At 30.7% G+C, this 16001-nt stretch overlaps 2 protein-coding genes across 2 annotated transcripts; both read left to right on the top strand.

Moving 5' to 3' along the window:
• Window positions 1-6350, top strand: LOC112791030 (mitochondrial import inner membrane translocase subunit TIM50). Its single transcript, XM_025833712.3, has 10 exons — window positions 1-311; window positions 990-1078; window positions 1768-1804; window positions 3810-3871; window positions 3969-4082; window positions 4267-4371; window positions 4469-4570; window positions 5020-5179; window positions 5271-5373; window positions 5924-6350. The coding sequence occupies exons 1-10, from the start codon at window positions 110-112 to the stop codon at window positions 5967-5969; spliced, it is 1020 nt and encodes a 339-aa protein (XP_025689497.1). The 5' UTR covers window positions 1-109; the 3' UTR covers window positions 5970-6350.
• Window positions 6351-10198: 3848 nt separating this feature from the next.
• LOC112791022 (zinc transporter 11) lies at window positions 10199-12594 on the top strand. The gene is made up of 3 exons (XM_025833701.3): window positions 10199-10990; window positions 11665-11720; window positions 11811-12594. Exons 1-3 carry the CDS (start codon window positions 10537-10539, stop codon window positions 12336-12338), a joined length of 1038 nt encoding a protein of 345 aa, XP_025689486.1. The 5' UTR covers window positions 10199-10536; the 3' UTR covers window positions 12339-12594.
• Window positions 12595-16001: the final 3407 nt, after the last annotated feature.

Genomic DNA, 16001 nt, shown 5'->3' with positions numbered 1-16001 from the left:
TTCTCCAAACTCCAAACACTTGTAATTGTATTTGTGTGCGCCGTGCAAATTGCAAAACCCTACCTGAACCCTCTCAAGTTTCAACACAGATTGTTTCCCCCAAACAACAATGTCTCTCAGCATTCTCCGATCGCGATCCATTTCCGTCGCAGCCACCCGCCTCCTCTGCACAGCCAGTTCTGCCCCCGCTTCCGCTTCGGAGTCGGCTCCGCCACCGGAGGCCGAGCCACGCCGCCGCGGTGGCTTCCTCAAGTTCGCCGTCGGAAGCATACTCACCGGTGCCATCGCCACTGCCGGTTACGCATCTTACGGTTAGATTTCTCCCTCTTTCCGCTTTACTTCTTTAGCGTTCTAAAGCGAGTTGTTTTTGTTGTTCTATCCGTTGGCGTTGCTATTGAATCAATTTAACTCGGAAATGATAAAAAAAAAAATAAAAATTAAATGTGCCTAATGTACTGTTTTCATTGAATAAAGTTGATTTGGAAATTATTCAAAGTGGAGGTTTATGTTTTTTAATGCTGTTACTTATTTTCTGAATATCATTCTTGGAACTTATTTTGATGTAATCTTTACGTAGATTTGAATCAATTTGGTTATTGTTCATTGTGTTATTTGTTCTTTAATAAATTTGGAGGCTTGGAGCAACTGTTTATGCGCTTAGGACAGCTATTTGATCAAATCGATATGGAATGATAAATTTATTCCTTTTGTTTTATACATGCTTAGTGTTTTTATTGAACAAGGGCATGAGTCTTGGCGTAACAATAAGCTAGCTGCCTAGTGAGTAGTGACATGAAGATCATAAGTTTAAATCTTACAAACAGCATAATTTTCTTGCAGGACCATGTAAGAACCTTGTGTGCATTGATCCTCCTTTATAGTGTTGCTATTGATCCAAATTCCAAAGTGATTTTGAATTGAGCGAAAATGAAGATTTGCTTTAATTTGTATTGATTCTGCACTTAAATCATTTGGAATTTCTTCTGCAGCTTACAGTTTGAATGAAATAGAAGAAAAAACTAAGCCTTTCCGTGAGTCAGTGAAGAAGAGTCCAGGTGATGGAGCTACTTCACTTGATGTGAGTATCAATTATTTCTCCACCCTCCTTAACATTCAATCTCTTACGCTAATTCTTTGTTTCACGTTTTTTTTTTTGGGAACTATTAATTGATAAATTTATTTCAAATATGTTCGGGGTTAATTAGTTGCGTATGTGAAATAACTCTTGGAATGTCGCCGTTCTTGTTTGATGTTGAGAATTTGGCATCAATCGAATGTAAAAAATGTATTCACCGTTTTAACAACTTTCTGCTTGGGTTCTATATGTATTTTTCTACTTGTTGTACAAGTAAAGTTTAGCTATAACAGATTAAAGATTATCTTATTTTAGTACTTGAAATGGCAATCTTTTTTAATACATGATGACACTAAACATTGGCACCACATGGTTGATCTTGTTCCTACGGATTTTAGGGAAAAAAATGTGATTGAGATTGACTGGCAATTATTCTTGGTTTTGGTTTAGTAGATTGTGTTTGAAGTTTTTCCCATTATATTGAGTTGGAGGACTAACATGATTATGCTAGTAACTCAGTAATTGCCTGGTCCATTAGGATCTTTCATTGCCAATCTTACGCTTTTACATAGCTTTTGGTTCCATTCTTTTTTGAAAAGATAAATTACAATTATCTCTTCACTTCAGTCTTTCTTTATAGGCCAGAAGAATCACGTTAGGCATAACATATTCTTGTGTATATGGTTCTGCAGAAATTTCAAGGGTTGCTATACTCTGCAGCAATGACAGGTTTTTCCTCAACCTCAAGCTATATGATGTTTACATCTTGTGTTATATATGTGTGCTGCTTCTTTAAATGAGTTATATGTCTTCTACTTTCTTCATGTGATTGATTTGGATGATTTCTGTAGTTTTGGTGGTTCTTCAAGTAGCCCTGTTTCTTTTTTTATTCATGAACTGAAAATAATGCTTAAATATAAGTCTATGGGTTTTTGTGGACCTAGTTGTAGAATAATTAGTTGCAACAAATGGTTTAGTGATGTAATTAATGGTAACACACTAATAATTGATGGTTGAGTTCAATCACAAACCCCTACTATTTTGTTCATAGTAAGGACCTTGAAAAAAGGGCAGCCCAGTGCACAAGCATCCCGCGTTAAGCAGGGTCCAGGGAAGGGCCGCACTCAAAGGGTGTAATATACGCAATCTAATCTGATATTTTATTCATAGTAAGTACCTAATTAATTTTTTTTTAAATCTAGTATTGAGATATATGCATGCATCTTTTATGTGTGTGGCCTGACGAGATTGGTAGGGAACTTGATTTTAGGCTCTTGTGAGAACAACAATAAAAGGCTCCAGTGAGAAAAGTCAATTGGATAGAAGATTGTCCAATTAATAATGGAAGAAAGACCATTATACATATAAAAAAAAAGAAAAAGACAAAGGGAATACCATTATGAAGGACCTTCTGAAAATTTTGTAGTAAAATGTTAAGTCCTTTTATTGAGAAGATTGTGTGATTGGTCTATGTATCCAATTCCCCTTAGTTGGATGAGACTTTGTTGTTGTTGTTAATGTGATATGGTATGAGGACATTCTTTTAGCCACCTGACCAACCGAAAAGATTACCCTCTTGATCAAATAATAAATTCAATTGATTAGATACGAAGGGCTTAAAGAAGGAGGCAGTAGTGAGTAGGTATGAAAGCCAACCAAAACAGTGAAATTTAGACAGTCAATTAGGACACGTTTAGTTAGGATTTTAGTTCTATTCTTAAGTTCAAGGGAGAAGTTTTCTTTTCTTTGCCCGTAATCTCGGTGGTAGAGAGATTGCGTTAGTGTCATTTTTCTAGTTGAAAGGTATTTGTGTAATTGGCTACTATTTAATTGTTAATACTATATTCTGATGCCTAATAGAGATTCAGCTTATGGCAATTGTGATCTGCAGGGAAGATTGGTGTAGAAAAAATATTAACTTTCGGGTGTTAAAGTGCTGTGATGAGCCATACTTTATTATACTAGATGTCGGGTGGTGAAGTGCCAGTAAGAGCATAAGATAGTTTTGCGAGGATGAAATTGTTGCAACGTAGGAGTTGTCATTGTACAAGAAAGATAAGATTATTAATGAGTATATTCAAAATTACTGTAGTAAAGGTGGTAAAAGCATGTCTAAAGTAGTGTGGTTTGGACATGTTCAAAGGAGAGCAATAAAATCATTTGTTAGGACCATGGGCCATTAATTAGAGGTATTGAGAGACCATTTCATTTGCTTAGCAGAGTTGATCAATGGAGGATGGTGATACTTTATGGTATTGGTGAAAAGGAGCGAAATGCCTTTCATTTTGATTTGGAGATAAGATAATGGATTTTATTTTTGTTTTGTTTTGGAGGGGGTGGGTGGAGCTTTTGGTTAGGACATACAAGAATAATGGAGAGGAAAAGAAATAGTTATAATGTAAATGTAATGTAATTTGTTTTTTAATTAAAAATTTATACATTCGCCCTACTTGCTTTCACGTTATTTTCCCTCCTTTCCTCTCATCAAGCTAATGAGAGTGGTGGCCATTCTTACATTCCCTTCCCGATCCCTTTTCCGATATTATCTGCATCCAACACTACTTAAATGATTAAAATGAATTTAGAGCTAAATATTTCACAATTACTTGGTTTGTACTAGAACATGATGGGTTTTGTTTTATTCATGTAATTAATTCTTCCTGGTGGTAAAAGGACTGGTATTGGTGGTGATAGTTATTAACAGAATTTGATTGTTTTATATGTAACATCTCAGTGCCTGCTAAAGCGATAGAGCTCTATTTGGATGCAAGAAAGTTAGTTGAAGAACAAGTTCGGGTACGTGTACAGTTTTCTTCTATAAATGTGATTTTAGTATGTGTTTTTTTTTTTATCATTATTTAAATAACATTATGATCTTTTTACTGATCATTAGAGCTACACGGAGCCACATGCAGAGAAGCTTCTTCCAGATTTGTCTCCTCAAGAGCAACATGCGTTTACACTTGTTCTGGATCTCAACGAGACATTGATTCATTATATGTGGACGGTAAGGCTTCAACTGTAAGTCACCTTAAATGAATAATTAGACTGGTTGGTAGCATATTCTTTTAGGTAACCATTTATTCTATACACGGTTACACAGATTTTTTACCTCTTCGTGACTTGCCACTGCTGCTTACTTAGGGGTGTGTTGTATGAAACTGGTTTGTATTTTTGTTTGATATGGACAGCGAGAGACAGGCTGGCAGACATTTAAGAGACCTGGTGTTGATGCATTCTTGGAACATCTTAGTAAATATTATGAAATTGTCGTCTACAGCGATGAACAAAATACTGTAAGTTGATATTGTTTCTCCCTTTGATGAACAGATATGTTACTTTTATGGCATATTATTCATTTGTGGTTTCAATATATTTATTTTATTTTCCCAGTTTGTAGAACCTGTCGTAGAAAGGCTGAATAATCCCAGGCCAACTATACGATTTGCGCTAGCAAGGACAGCTACGAAGTATCAAGATGGGAAACATTTCAGAGTATGCTTAAGTTATTATTCTTGTGTTCGCTCATATTATATCCTTGTTCTTGCTGTTCTTTACTTTATTGTCTCAAATTGTATCTGTGATCTTGTTGTTCTTTAATGTGCATGTTGCTTCATGATAATTAGTTTTGTCAATTCCCAATGTTGAAGAATAAAACCTTGAATTTTGTATGCATGTCAGAAAATTGATTTTTTGGGAAAATAATGGAAGGGAATTATTTTATGCAGAGTAGAGTTGGATGAAGAGTGAAGATTGTAACTAAATTTGTGAGGAGAGTGTGCATTGCATGTGATTTTTTATTTTTTTTCCTACATTATAAAATGGACAATCTACACGCTTCATTAAAAGAGGGCTTTGATAAAAGTGACTCTAACATGTTTGTAAAAAAATATATATATTTTGATGTTCTTGTAATTTGTTCTTTTACTCGCCTTGCTTGGCAGGATCTTTCAAAATTAAACAGGGATCCTGCAAAAGTTCTCTATTTAAGTGGCCATGCTTTCGAAGGTTGCCTTCAACCTGAGAACTGCGTCCCAATTAAGCCATGGCAGCAGACCGATAAAGATGATACAGCTCTGTTGGATTTTATACCATTTCTCGAGTGTAAGCACTTAGTTATGATATGTTCAACCACTAACTCTAATTATCAGCACAGACGGTGTCTTATATTGCATTAATTATTTTCTTTGTGTAGATGTTGCCTGTAGTAGTCCAGCTGATATAAGGCAAGTGCTAGCATCTTATCAGGGATGTGATATTCCAGCTGAATTTATTAGACGTTCCAAAGATCACCAAAGGTAATATTTGGAGTTTTCTGCATATTAAACTTAGCGAGATCGAAGATGGGTATTGTTTCTTTATATTTGTTTGGTATAATTATTGTCCGATTTCCTAGGTAATGTGTGTTGTGTTGTAAACTGACTTGTTGGATCTTGCTTCACGTACTAATACCGGTCTTAGCATTTTTTTTCTTTCTCCATATACATATACAAGTATATAGCGGTACGTTGAGTTGGAGGAAACTAGCTAGAGATTAGAATTAGTCATAATGGAGGTTTTTCCGTGTTACACCTTTTTCATCCAGGAACTTGTGTGTACTGTATTAGTCTGTACTCTGCATTCGGTGTTTCTATCTTCAAATCAGATTATTTCTGTGCAGGTAGTTCTCTCATGTAAACTATATTCCCATTAGTCCAATAGACTCCGGATATTGATAGTTTATGCCAAAATGTTCCTTAGATGGATGGATCACTCTTCGGTGATTGAAGGATTCTATTTATATACATGATTTTGCAAGTTCATTGACATTAACTCCCTGTTTTTCTCCGAATGTTTCCAAATATGCAGGAAAATGCAAGAGCAGAAAGGTCGAGGTCGCTTCTGGAGAAATTGATCCCAGGATTAACGTAAAAATGGAAAAATTATTGCGCCTCCTCATTGCTGCGAGATGAGAATATTTTGAGTTTCATTGCAAGTTGATGATAATGATGAGTGATTACATCGTATTGATTTTAGAGAAACATTAACCCACATGATTTTTCAATTTCTGCGTTTGCATTTTTTTTTTCTCATAAAGGGAGAGAAAAACTCGGTTGTTTCTCTCCCCCTAAAAAAAGTTCAGTGTAAAAGGGGTCTCAAAGTTCTAGGAGAACCAATAGGATTTATCTAGAGAGAAAAATGTAAATTTTTGTTTTTTTTTTTCCCAATATTTTGCCGTCTGTTGAAATTCTGTTGCTGTTCAATTTATAAATTCCAGCTAGCTTTTGGTCGTTCATTCTTTGCTTCTAACTTTTTTTTTCTTTTGTAGTTGGGTGAATGCAAGACAGAAAATAACGGAAGCAAAAAAAATAAGGACAAGTTATTTAAATAAATTGTTTGAAAATTAAATTTTTTAAAAACTAAATGTTAGATTATATTTTTTTAATATAGCATACAAAATTACAATTTTTCTATATCTATGAAAATTGTTACAGGGTATAATAATTTTTAATTGAAAGTAATTCGCTCGCTACAGGTGTAGCTGCCACCAGAGATGAGATTTCTGAAGAAATATTGCTTTGCATAAACCGCGGCATACATCAGCTTATGTATAAGGGGATTGTCTATATAAATAAAAAAATGGATATTTAAATAATAATAATAATAATGATGATGATAACAAATACCTTTTAATAAAATTTTAATTCATATTAATCTTGATGGTAATGTAAAAAAAAATTATTGTATAATTAGTGTTTGGTGTTTTATTGTGTATGATATAGTTGGTGAAATAAAAAATAAATATAAAATGTGTGTTATGTATATTTTACAGCTGCTTTTTATTTTTGCTATTCCTAGAAGAACTCCTTTCTCTTTTATTGGGATTTAGAACTATCAAATAAAATATAGCAAGTTATATAAAAATAAAATCACATGTAAAAAAAATTATTAAAACTGAGATTTCATATCACACGCAATGTTAAATACAAATTTAATAATAAAGATAGAGTGGTAAAATATAAAAAAAGAATTTCTGTAGAAGTAGCACAATGATCTTTTTTATAAATGACTTTATTTGGATAAAAAAATCATATAAAATTTTTAAAAGATTTTATTTTGATATAGCAAGCAAATCAGTGTTCTTTTATTTTTTATTTTTTATATTAAGTTGTAAGAAAATATCATGTTTGAAAAAATAAAATATGTTAATTATTTAGTTTAAAACTTATTTAGAATTAAGTTAAATATGTAGTTGCAATATTAAGTTAAATATTTTTACTTGATATTATTTTTTTACACTACTAATGTATATGACACTCATCCTTAATCATAATTTAAATAAGATAATTAAATTTGAAATACGATTTCATTATTCTTTCGCCTTCTCCTTAATGCAGTATAATGATTACACTTCAATATAAATTTTAAAAATCGCATTCTTTCCATCAAATAACAAACCAATTGCTAATACAATTAACTAGTATAATTTCTTAACAATTATAATACCAGCCAGAGTAATTTATATTAATAAATTGGACTATAAATAGAATACTAACAGCTCCCTACATGAACCAATATTGTGTGCAACTGTTTATATAAGATACCGTTATAGCTATTTGCGGTTTTTGATCAGCAAAATTTGTTCAAAAACTGAATTACGTTCAATTAAAAATCACTACATCTTGTAGCTATTTTTATAAGTATAAAAGAGTTATATTTTCATCTGCTGTATTAAAAAAAAGTTATAATCTAATAAATTTAATTTTTAAATAATTTATATACATAACTTACCCCAAAAATTAATGTTAAAAAGTAAAAAAAGATACGGCTAGATAAAAATATAGAAATATTTGGATAAATAAAATTAGAAATAAAAACAGATAAATGTCTGACTGAGCGAGGCATAACATAGGTTTGAAGGTTTCAACTTCAAACTGTTTTTGAAATCTGACTCAATGCTAGCAAGCAACTACATTGATGCCCCTTAAGAAGATAAAGAAAGATTATGAAGCAACCAAGTACCAACTGCGCAGGTCTGTTATGTAAAAACGCGAGTTAATAGTTAAATTTGTCCGAGATTACTCATTCTTTAAATTAGTTTTTAAAAATTTTTTTTAGTCATATTAGTACTTAAAAGATAAAATGTAAGTCAAATCGGTCCTTCCGTTAGTTAGATGATAGCGGCATGATGATGTGATAGGTTAATGACACGTATCACAAGATGATTGGTTGACGTATCAGATCAGTGACACCTAGCATGTCATATGTCACTTGACGTATAAAAAAGTTATTTATAATCAAAATAGTCCTTGAAAGTTTAGACCTAAATCATTTTCATCCTTAAAATTTTAAAAATTAATCAAATTAATCCTTATATAATTTTTAATTTTTTTTTATAAAATTAAATTTAAAATATTTTTCGATAGTACTAATTTTAATATTTTTTTAGACCATAATAAATATTTTTTTTACATAAAATAATAAAAATAATTAAATTATTATAAAGTTACTTTGTCATTTGTATTTTAAATTTTATATTTTCAAATTATAATTTTTTATAGTGACATTTTTTTATTTAAACGAATTTATCAAATTATTGTTGATTATATATTTAAAAATTTAATATTTTAAGTTTATAATTTTTTCTAAAACAACTACTATATTTATTTAGTTAGATATAAAAGATTAAAATATTTAAAATAATTACTATATTTATTTAGTGAAATTTAAAATATTAAAATTCTAGTTTTTTTAATATTTTAAAATAACTACTATATTTATTTAGTGAAATATAAAAAATTAAAATATTTAAAAAATTACTATATTTATTTAGTAAAATTCAAAATATTAAAACTCTAATTTTTTAATATTTTAAAATAACTACTATGTTTATTTAGTGAGATATAAAAGATTAGAAAATTTAAAATAACTACTAAATTTATTTAGTAAAATACAAAATATTAAAACTATATTTTGGATTTCACTAAATAAATATAATAGCTATTTTAAATGTTTTAATCTTTTATATCTCACTCTATAAATAAGTAGTTATTTTAAAAAAATTATTAAAATATTAAGATTCAACAAGTGATCCCACAAATCGATTTTTTAATTATTGAGTTCTATCATATATATTAAATAATAATAAAAGTTATCATTTTAAAAAATTTAAAAGATTTAAAATTTAAAATAAATATTATATTATATAGTAAGATTTAAAATATTAAATTTTTAAATATATAATCAACAATAATTTGATAAATTTATTTAAATAAAAAAATTTCGCTATAAAAAAATTATAATTTAAAAATATAAAATTTAAAATACAAATGACAAAAATAACTTTATAATAATTTAATTATTTTTATTATTTTATGTAAAGAAAATTTTATTTATTAAGGAATAATATTAAAATTAATACTATAAAAATTACTTCAAATTTAATATTATGAAAAAAATAAAAAAATTTATATAAGGATTAATTTGATTAATTTTTAAAATTTTAAGGATGAAAATGAGTTGCATTTAAACTTCTAAAGACTATTTTGATTATAAATAATCTTTTTATTGTGAGACGTGGCATTAACCTGCTACATCATCAGTCGTTATCATCTAACTAACAGAAGGACTAATTTGATTTACGTTTTATCTTTTAAAGACTAATATAATTAAAAAAAATTTTTTAGAACTAATTTAAAAAATGAGTAATCCTTTAAGAACAAATTTGACTATTAACTCTAAGATAAAATCATAGAGACATGATTGAAAACCCGGTCCACACTTTACACAATTCATGCTGTCATGATGATGAAAAGATGCAAAAACTGAATAATTTGGTCTGTAATGCTGATGCTTATGAAACCTAATTATTTAAATTTGGGTTAATAATCCTACCTTGAATAAAAAGTGGTATAACTTTCTAAGTTTTTCTATATACCTTTTTAATTATAAAATGAATAAAAGGTAGATATAATAAATATTTAAGTTTAGAAATAGCAAAACTTTTTGTATAAAATTGAAGATATTGGAAAAGAGAAAAAAAAAAATTGCGCATCAAGATCAACCGATGGCTAAACCAGCAGTCCAGTAGTCCGCAGCCTAGAATAAAAGAACCAAAAAACCAGGAGAAAGGTCTAATTTTGTAGTAAGCAAACCTTTTTTTCCTTATCTTGGTGTAAACATAATTAAGGAAGGTAATAAATCCTGCCCAGCGTAGTACAAAGTACAAACTCTCTCTCTTTCTCTCTCTCTCTCTCTCTCTCTCCGTGTGTGTACTACACGAATTTCTATCTCTATCCAAGTAAGTAGTACCATCAACCATAGCTGCCAAAGAACCCTTCAAATCCAAAATCCCCAAAATCTCCCTCATCAATGACTCCTCCATTGACTCTATTTAACCCTCTTCTCTTCCACGCCACGCCAATCTTCAAAACAAAACATTCATTTCATTATTTCCTTTCTCCTCCTCCTTCTTCTTCGCCATGTCTTCTCAACTCATCGTCTTCTTCTTCTTCCTCCTTGTCTTATCCGCTTCAGCTCACAGCGGTCACGACGACGATGCCGATGCCGATGCTGGTGGAGGCGACGCCGTCAATCTCCGTTCCAAGTCATTGATCCTTGCCAAGATTTACTGCCTCATAGTGATCTTCTTCGCGACATTCATCGCCGGAGTTTCCCCATACGTGCTGAAATGGAACGAAGGGTTTCTTGTTTTGGGAACACAGTTCGCTGGCGGAGTGTTCTTGGGAACAGCAATGATGCATTTTCTGAGCGATGCTAACGAGACTTTTGGGAGCTTGACGGAGAAAGAGTACCCTTTCGCTTTCATGTTAGCTTGCGTTGGTTACTTGATTACTATGCTCTTAGATTGTGTCATCTCAACTGTTTTGAACAAGCAGGCTCCTCAATCTTCTGCTGCCGATGTTGAGATTCAAGGTTCGTAACTCGTTTCACTAATTTCAAGGCTTGTTTGATCTTTTCAGGGGCTAAATTGGTAATTTAGTTTCGTTTATTTGCTATCATGCAATTCAAATTTTATTTTCATTTTTTTTAATTTTAATCTCTTATAGTTCTTGAGTAAATTAGAGGTTTAGGATTATATTTAAGTAACTGTTAAAGAGTCTGTGAGCACTTAAATCTTTAGATGGCATGTTACACTTTTATGGGATTTGAATCTGCAATGTTGGTGAATGGCGATACATGATTCATTGTGCTGTAAACTAACATTTTACTCCTTGTATAAAGGGTAAGGAGTTCTAAACCGTTTTAAAGTAGAAATGAACAATCTTTCTTGTACTGCTATAAGTTCGGAAAATCTAAGGATAGAGGGTTGTTTGTACTCTGTAATGATGTTTGATTGTCGTTAGAAAAAATAAATAAACTTCTTCATGAAATACAAAGGAAATTTTACTAATAAACTTATTATAGTCATCAAAATTTTGACCTTATTTCATAGCATAGTGGTACTCTTTGACTTGGTCAATGGTTATCATAAGACATTTGATTCAGCAAACATGAAATCAAATTTTGATTATTTATATATATAAGCAAATCCAAGGTTGACCTTACCTAACACGAGGCTGCATTCTATTTTTATGTTCCTGTTGCAGGGTCTATGACAGTCAAAAGAAGTGGCAATGGAGTTGCTTCTCAGTCACAATTCCAGGTTAGACACTATGATATGTTTACATAACAAATTTCACTTTAGTCATTGTTATCACTCATTTAGTTCTTTATTTGTATGCGTTGGCTGCAGAATCATTCCGGTGCCGGCCACCACCTAGCAAACCCTGCTCTTACATCTATCACCTCACTTGGAGATACTATCTTGTTAATTGTTGCTCTCTGCTCTCACTCCGTGTTCGAGGGCTTAGCCATAGGAGTTGCCGAGACAAAAGCAGATGCTTGGAAAGCTTTATGGACAATAAGTCTGCACAAAATATTTGCTGCCATTGCCATGGGTATTGCTCTCCTAAGAATGATTCCTGACCGTCCTTTACTGTCCTGTGCGGCCTATGCTTTCGCCTTTGCAATTTCCAGTCCAATTGGCGTAGCCATTGGAATTGTAATAGACGCCACGACACAAGGTGCTGTCGCGGATTGGATCTTTGCTATATCGATGGGTCTAGCTTGTGGGGTGTTCGTCTATGTATCAATTAACCATCTTTTGTCGAAGGGATACACACCCCATAGGCCAATAGTGGTGGATTCAGCCTATTTCAGGTTTCTTGCTGTGTTGTTTGGCGTTGGAGTGATAGCGGTTGTGATGATCTGGGACACCTAATGTCATCCAGGTGCAGCGAGTCATAATCATCGATGTTGATTCAGAGATAACTTCTCTTTGAAGTTATAGAATATATCTCTCCTATGATCCAGGGAGACGAACACACATCCGACAAAACACATTAACTTTAAGTTCTTATAAGACATGGGAATATTGCATATACATATATATGTAAAATATAAAATATTTTTTGGATGAATTGTAATGATATTTTTATATTTTATTGATATTAAAATATAAATTAATTTTTAAACTATTTTAATGGATTTTTTTAATTATATGTAATATTAAAAATATTTTTATTATAATAAATAATAATATATATTATTTCTAAATTCAAATTTAAAAATATATATTAAGAATAAAATTAAATTTGTTGATACATGATGGTATTTAAATGTGTTTTGACAAATGTCAAATGAATATCTGTGCTTTTAATATTTGTTTATTATATATAGTTACTCTTAATGATGATACTATACTGATTTTGTATGATTGCTAGGTATTCATGATCTCCCATGGATCATATTGATTTTCAAATATGCCTCCGCACCCAGCTTTGGCATTTTGCAGGTAGGCAGCCGTCAACATTAAATTTGGGATTTGGGGCATATTTGCTAATAAATATGAGAGCTCCATCAAAGGAGTTATCCATGGGAGTTCCATGGAATGCCTTGCCTGGTAACTGTATGATAGGTACAATTGTTTTGGAGAGGTTGTTAGTATGTTAACGCTGATTCATTTTTGAGATTTGCTATACATACAAGTTAATGTTAACTCTGTTCCGACAAAATCTACTTTCATGACGTTCCTTCTCCAGCGTTTGTATCTCGCGTTCCTCCTCTTCCTTCTTTTACTTTGCGTTCTTCCTCTTTTTTTTTTTGCGTTCTTTGTTTTTCTTTTCATGTTTTATTATCTTTGTCATTTTTTTTATTACTGCTGTTGTTGCTGCACTTTTTTTTTCTTTTCTTTTTATTAATTTTACAATATTATGTATTTTTTTAGAAGGCAAAACAAGAAGAAAAAGATGAATAAAAAATAGCAGAAGATGAGGAGAAGAAAGAGAAAGAATTTCGAATTATGCAGAATTTATCAATACAAATCTACTGAAAATTCTGAAACAATACACTTAAATGTCTTAGTTTTATCCTGAAATTTGTTGCAACAAAACAAAAATATTTTATCCAATGCTGCATTTTTTTCTTCATTTTTTTTCTTATTTCTTTCTTTTTTAGTTGAATGAATGTAAGTTCATCCTCTTCTAAGTAATTTTGCAACATTATGTGTTTCTTCTTCTTCTTTATTTGATTTTTTGTTTTTATTCTTATTAAGAAAGAGTAAAATAAGAAGAAACTTGAGAAGGTAAAACAAGAAATAAAAGATAAATAAAAAAAAGAAGAAGATGGTGATGATGATACAAAAAGAAGCAGCAGCAGAAGATGAATAGGAGAAAGAGAAAAAATTTTGAATTATGCAGAATTTATCAGTACAAATTCATTGGAAAATCTTAAACAATATATCTAAATGTCTTAGTTTTATCCCAAAATTTGCTACAACTACACAAAAATGTTTTCTCTAATGTTACATTTTTTCTTCTTTTTTTTTTCCTTATTTCTTTCTTTCTTTTAGTTAAATGAATGTAAGTTCATCGTCTTTTAAACAATTTTGTAACATTATGTGTTTCTTCTTATTCTTTGTTTAATTTTTTTTGTTTTTATTCTTGTTAATAAAGAGTAAAAAAGCAGTAGAAGATGATGATAAAAAAATGAATAAGAAAAAAGAAGAATATGATGAATAAGAAAAACACTTAAGAAGGTAAAATAAGAAATGAAAAATGAATAAGAAAAAAGAAGAAGCTGATGATGAAAAGAAGAAGAAGAAGAAGAAGAAGTAGAAGATGAGGAGGAGGAAGAGGAAGAACTTTGAATTATCCAAAATTTATCAGTATAAATTTATCGAAAAATTTTAAACAATACACACCTAAATGTCTTAGTTTTACTCCGAAATTTGCTGTAACTATACAAATTGAGAAAATTCTATGGTAAAAATTTTGGATCAGACAACGCCATCAATATGACAAAATTTCTACGATAACGATAACAATAATAATAACGACAATACGTATAAGAAGAAGACGACGATGCTATAACGATGATGATCATGTTGATGAAGATGATAGAGGAGAATGAGAAAAAGGAAGAAGGAGAAAAAAGTACAATGAGAAAAGGAGGAGGAGGAGGAAGAGGTGGTGGTGTTGGTAACAACGATAACGAAAGAGAAAAATAACAAAAAAGAAGGAGAAGAAAAAGAAGACGAAGTATCAGGAGAAGAAGAAGAAGAACGTGTAGGGCACGTAAATATAAATGACTTGTATGGACTTATATGTGTAAATAACTTGTATCTGGAGAATAATTGTTATTTTTGTACCTCTTGTTAAAAATATAGCGGACCACTGGACCTTTCAACTTGGTGTGAAAAAATGCGCTGGACATAGTTTTTGCCCACATTTTTCTTTTACATGATCATTCTGCATGGACAATTCTAATTCCCTTAGGCTGCGTTTGTTTACAGAGATAGGACACTGAGACACAAAATTGTGTTTGGCACAGGAGACATAGATAGAGACAATGTGTCCAAAAATACTGAATTAGTGTATTTTGTGTCTATCCTGACAGGAATGACACTGAGACACTAACAAGGGACACAACTTATTTTTTATTTTTTCTTTTATTATTCTTGTTAATTTTTCATAATTATATTTTTTATTATTATATTTTTCATCTCAAATTTTTTGAATGAAAAAAATGAGAATAAATTGAATTTTCATAATTTGTTCTAGTTTATCACCAAACAGAATACAAGAACACAAAATTTTGTATCTCTGGTCATCAGTGTCTTATCCTATCTTATTCTCAGTATCTTGTTCTATCTTATTCTTAGAAACAAACGCAGCCTTAGTGATAAAAAAAACAAATACTCCAACCCCTTATTTGCCCACATTGCGTGCTAAGTATTTTTTCCAACATGTCTACATGATTAATGCTTGGAAATATGTCAAATTGAGAGCTAATTTTTATATAGTCAATACAACAATTAATATTAGGCTTTTTTATTTAAATAAAATAAAAAGAATCAATTTTATCATATTTTTTTAAATGAAATTTTAAAATGCGAATTTCCTAAATCTATTAATATATAAATTATCCCAAAATTTTGTATATTAGATAATATATTAAACACCACACCCTAGAATAATTTATACATGAAATTCCTTCAAGAAATGTACATAAATCGTCTCAAAGCACTGAGCTTTTCAAGTTAAATATAACTTATCCCAAAGTAGTATGGTTTACATGTTTTTAACCTAAATCACTAGGGATAGCACAATTTATGTGTTTAGCACAACACACAACAACCTAACATGATTTACAGTGAAAAAATCTATTGTTGGGATGATTTATAGTCGAAAACATAAAGTTCAAGACCTTGGGATGACCTAAACGAATATGATATATAACGAGCCATAGATGAATTGAAAGTTTTGGAAGAGATGATTGAGAGTGTGTTATTACTAGTTCATTATTGAGAAAAATTTGATGAAAACACAAGTGAGGGTGTAGCCTTCTCTAGTAAAGAGCATATTGGAGTGTTTGTAAATCCTTC

This window comes from Arachis hypogaea, chromosome 1 (assembly GCF_003086295.3).
Source record: "Arachis hypogaea cultivar Tifrunner chromosome 1, arahy.Tifrunner.gnm2.J5K5, whole genome shotgun sequence".
Classification (NCBI taxonomy): domain Eukaryota; kingdom Viridiplantae; phylum Streptophyta; class Magnoliopsida; order Fabales; family Fabaceae; genus Arachis; species Arachis hypogaea.
The sequence above is the reverse complement of the archived record's forward strand: the minus strand, read 5'-3'. Positions and strand labels throughout refer to the sequence as shown.

Excerpts from the sequence above, each read along its gene's own strand:
- LOC112791022 (XM_025833701.3), top strand. The coding sequence starts at position 10,537 with ATGTCTTCTCAACTCATCGTCTTCTTCTTCTTCCTCCTTGTCTTATCC. Across the intron at positions 10,991-11,664 it reads TGCCGATGTTGAGATTCAAG|GGTCTATGACAGTCAAAAGA; the intron begins GTTCGTAACTCG and ends TTCCTGTTGCAG. Across the intron at positions 11,721-11,810 it reads CTTCTCAGTCACAATTCCAG|AATCATTCCGGTGCCGGCCA; the intron begins GTTAGACACTAT and ends CGTTGGCTGCAG.
- LOC112791030 (XM_025833712.3), top strand. The coding sequence starts at position 110 with ATGTCTCTCAGCATTCTCCGATCGCGATCCATTTCCGTCGCAGCCACC. Across the intron at positions 3,872-3,968 it reads TAGTTGAAGAACAAGTTCGG|AGCTACACGGAGCCACATGC; the intron begins GTACGTGTACAG and ends ACTGATCATTAG. Across the intron at positions 4,083-4,266 it reads TGATTCATTATATGTGGACG|CGAGAGACAGGCTGGCAGAC; the intron begins GTAAGGCTTCAA and ends TGATATGGACAG.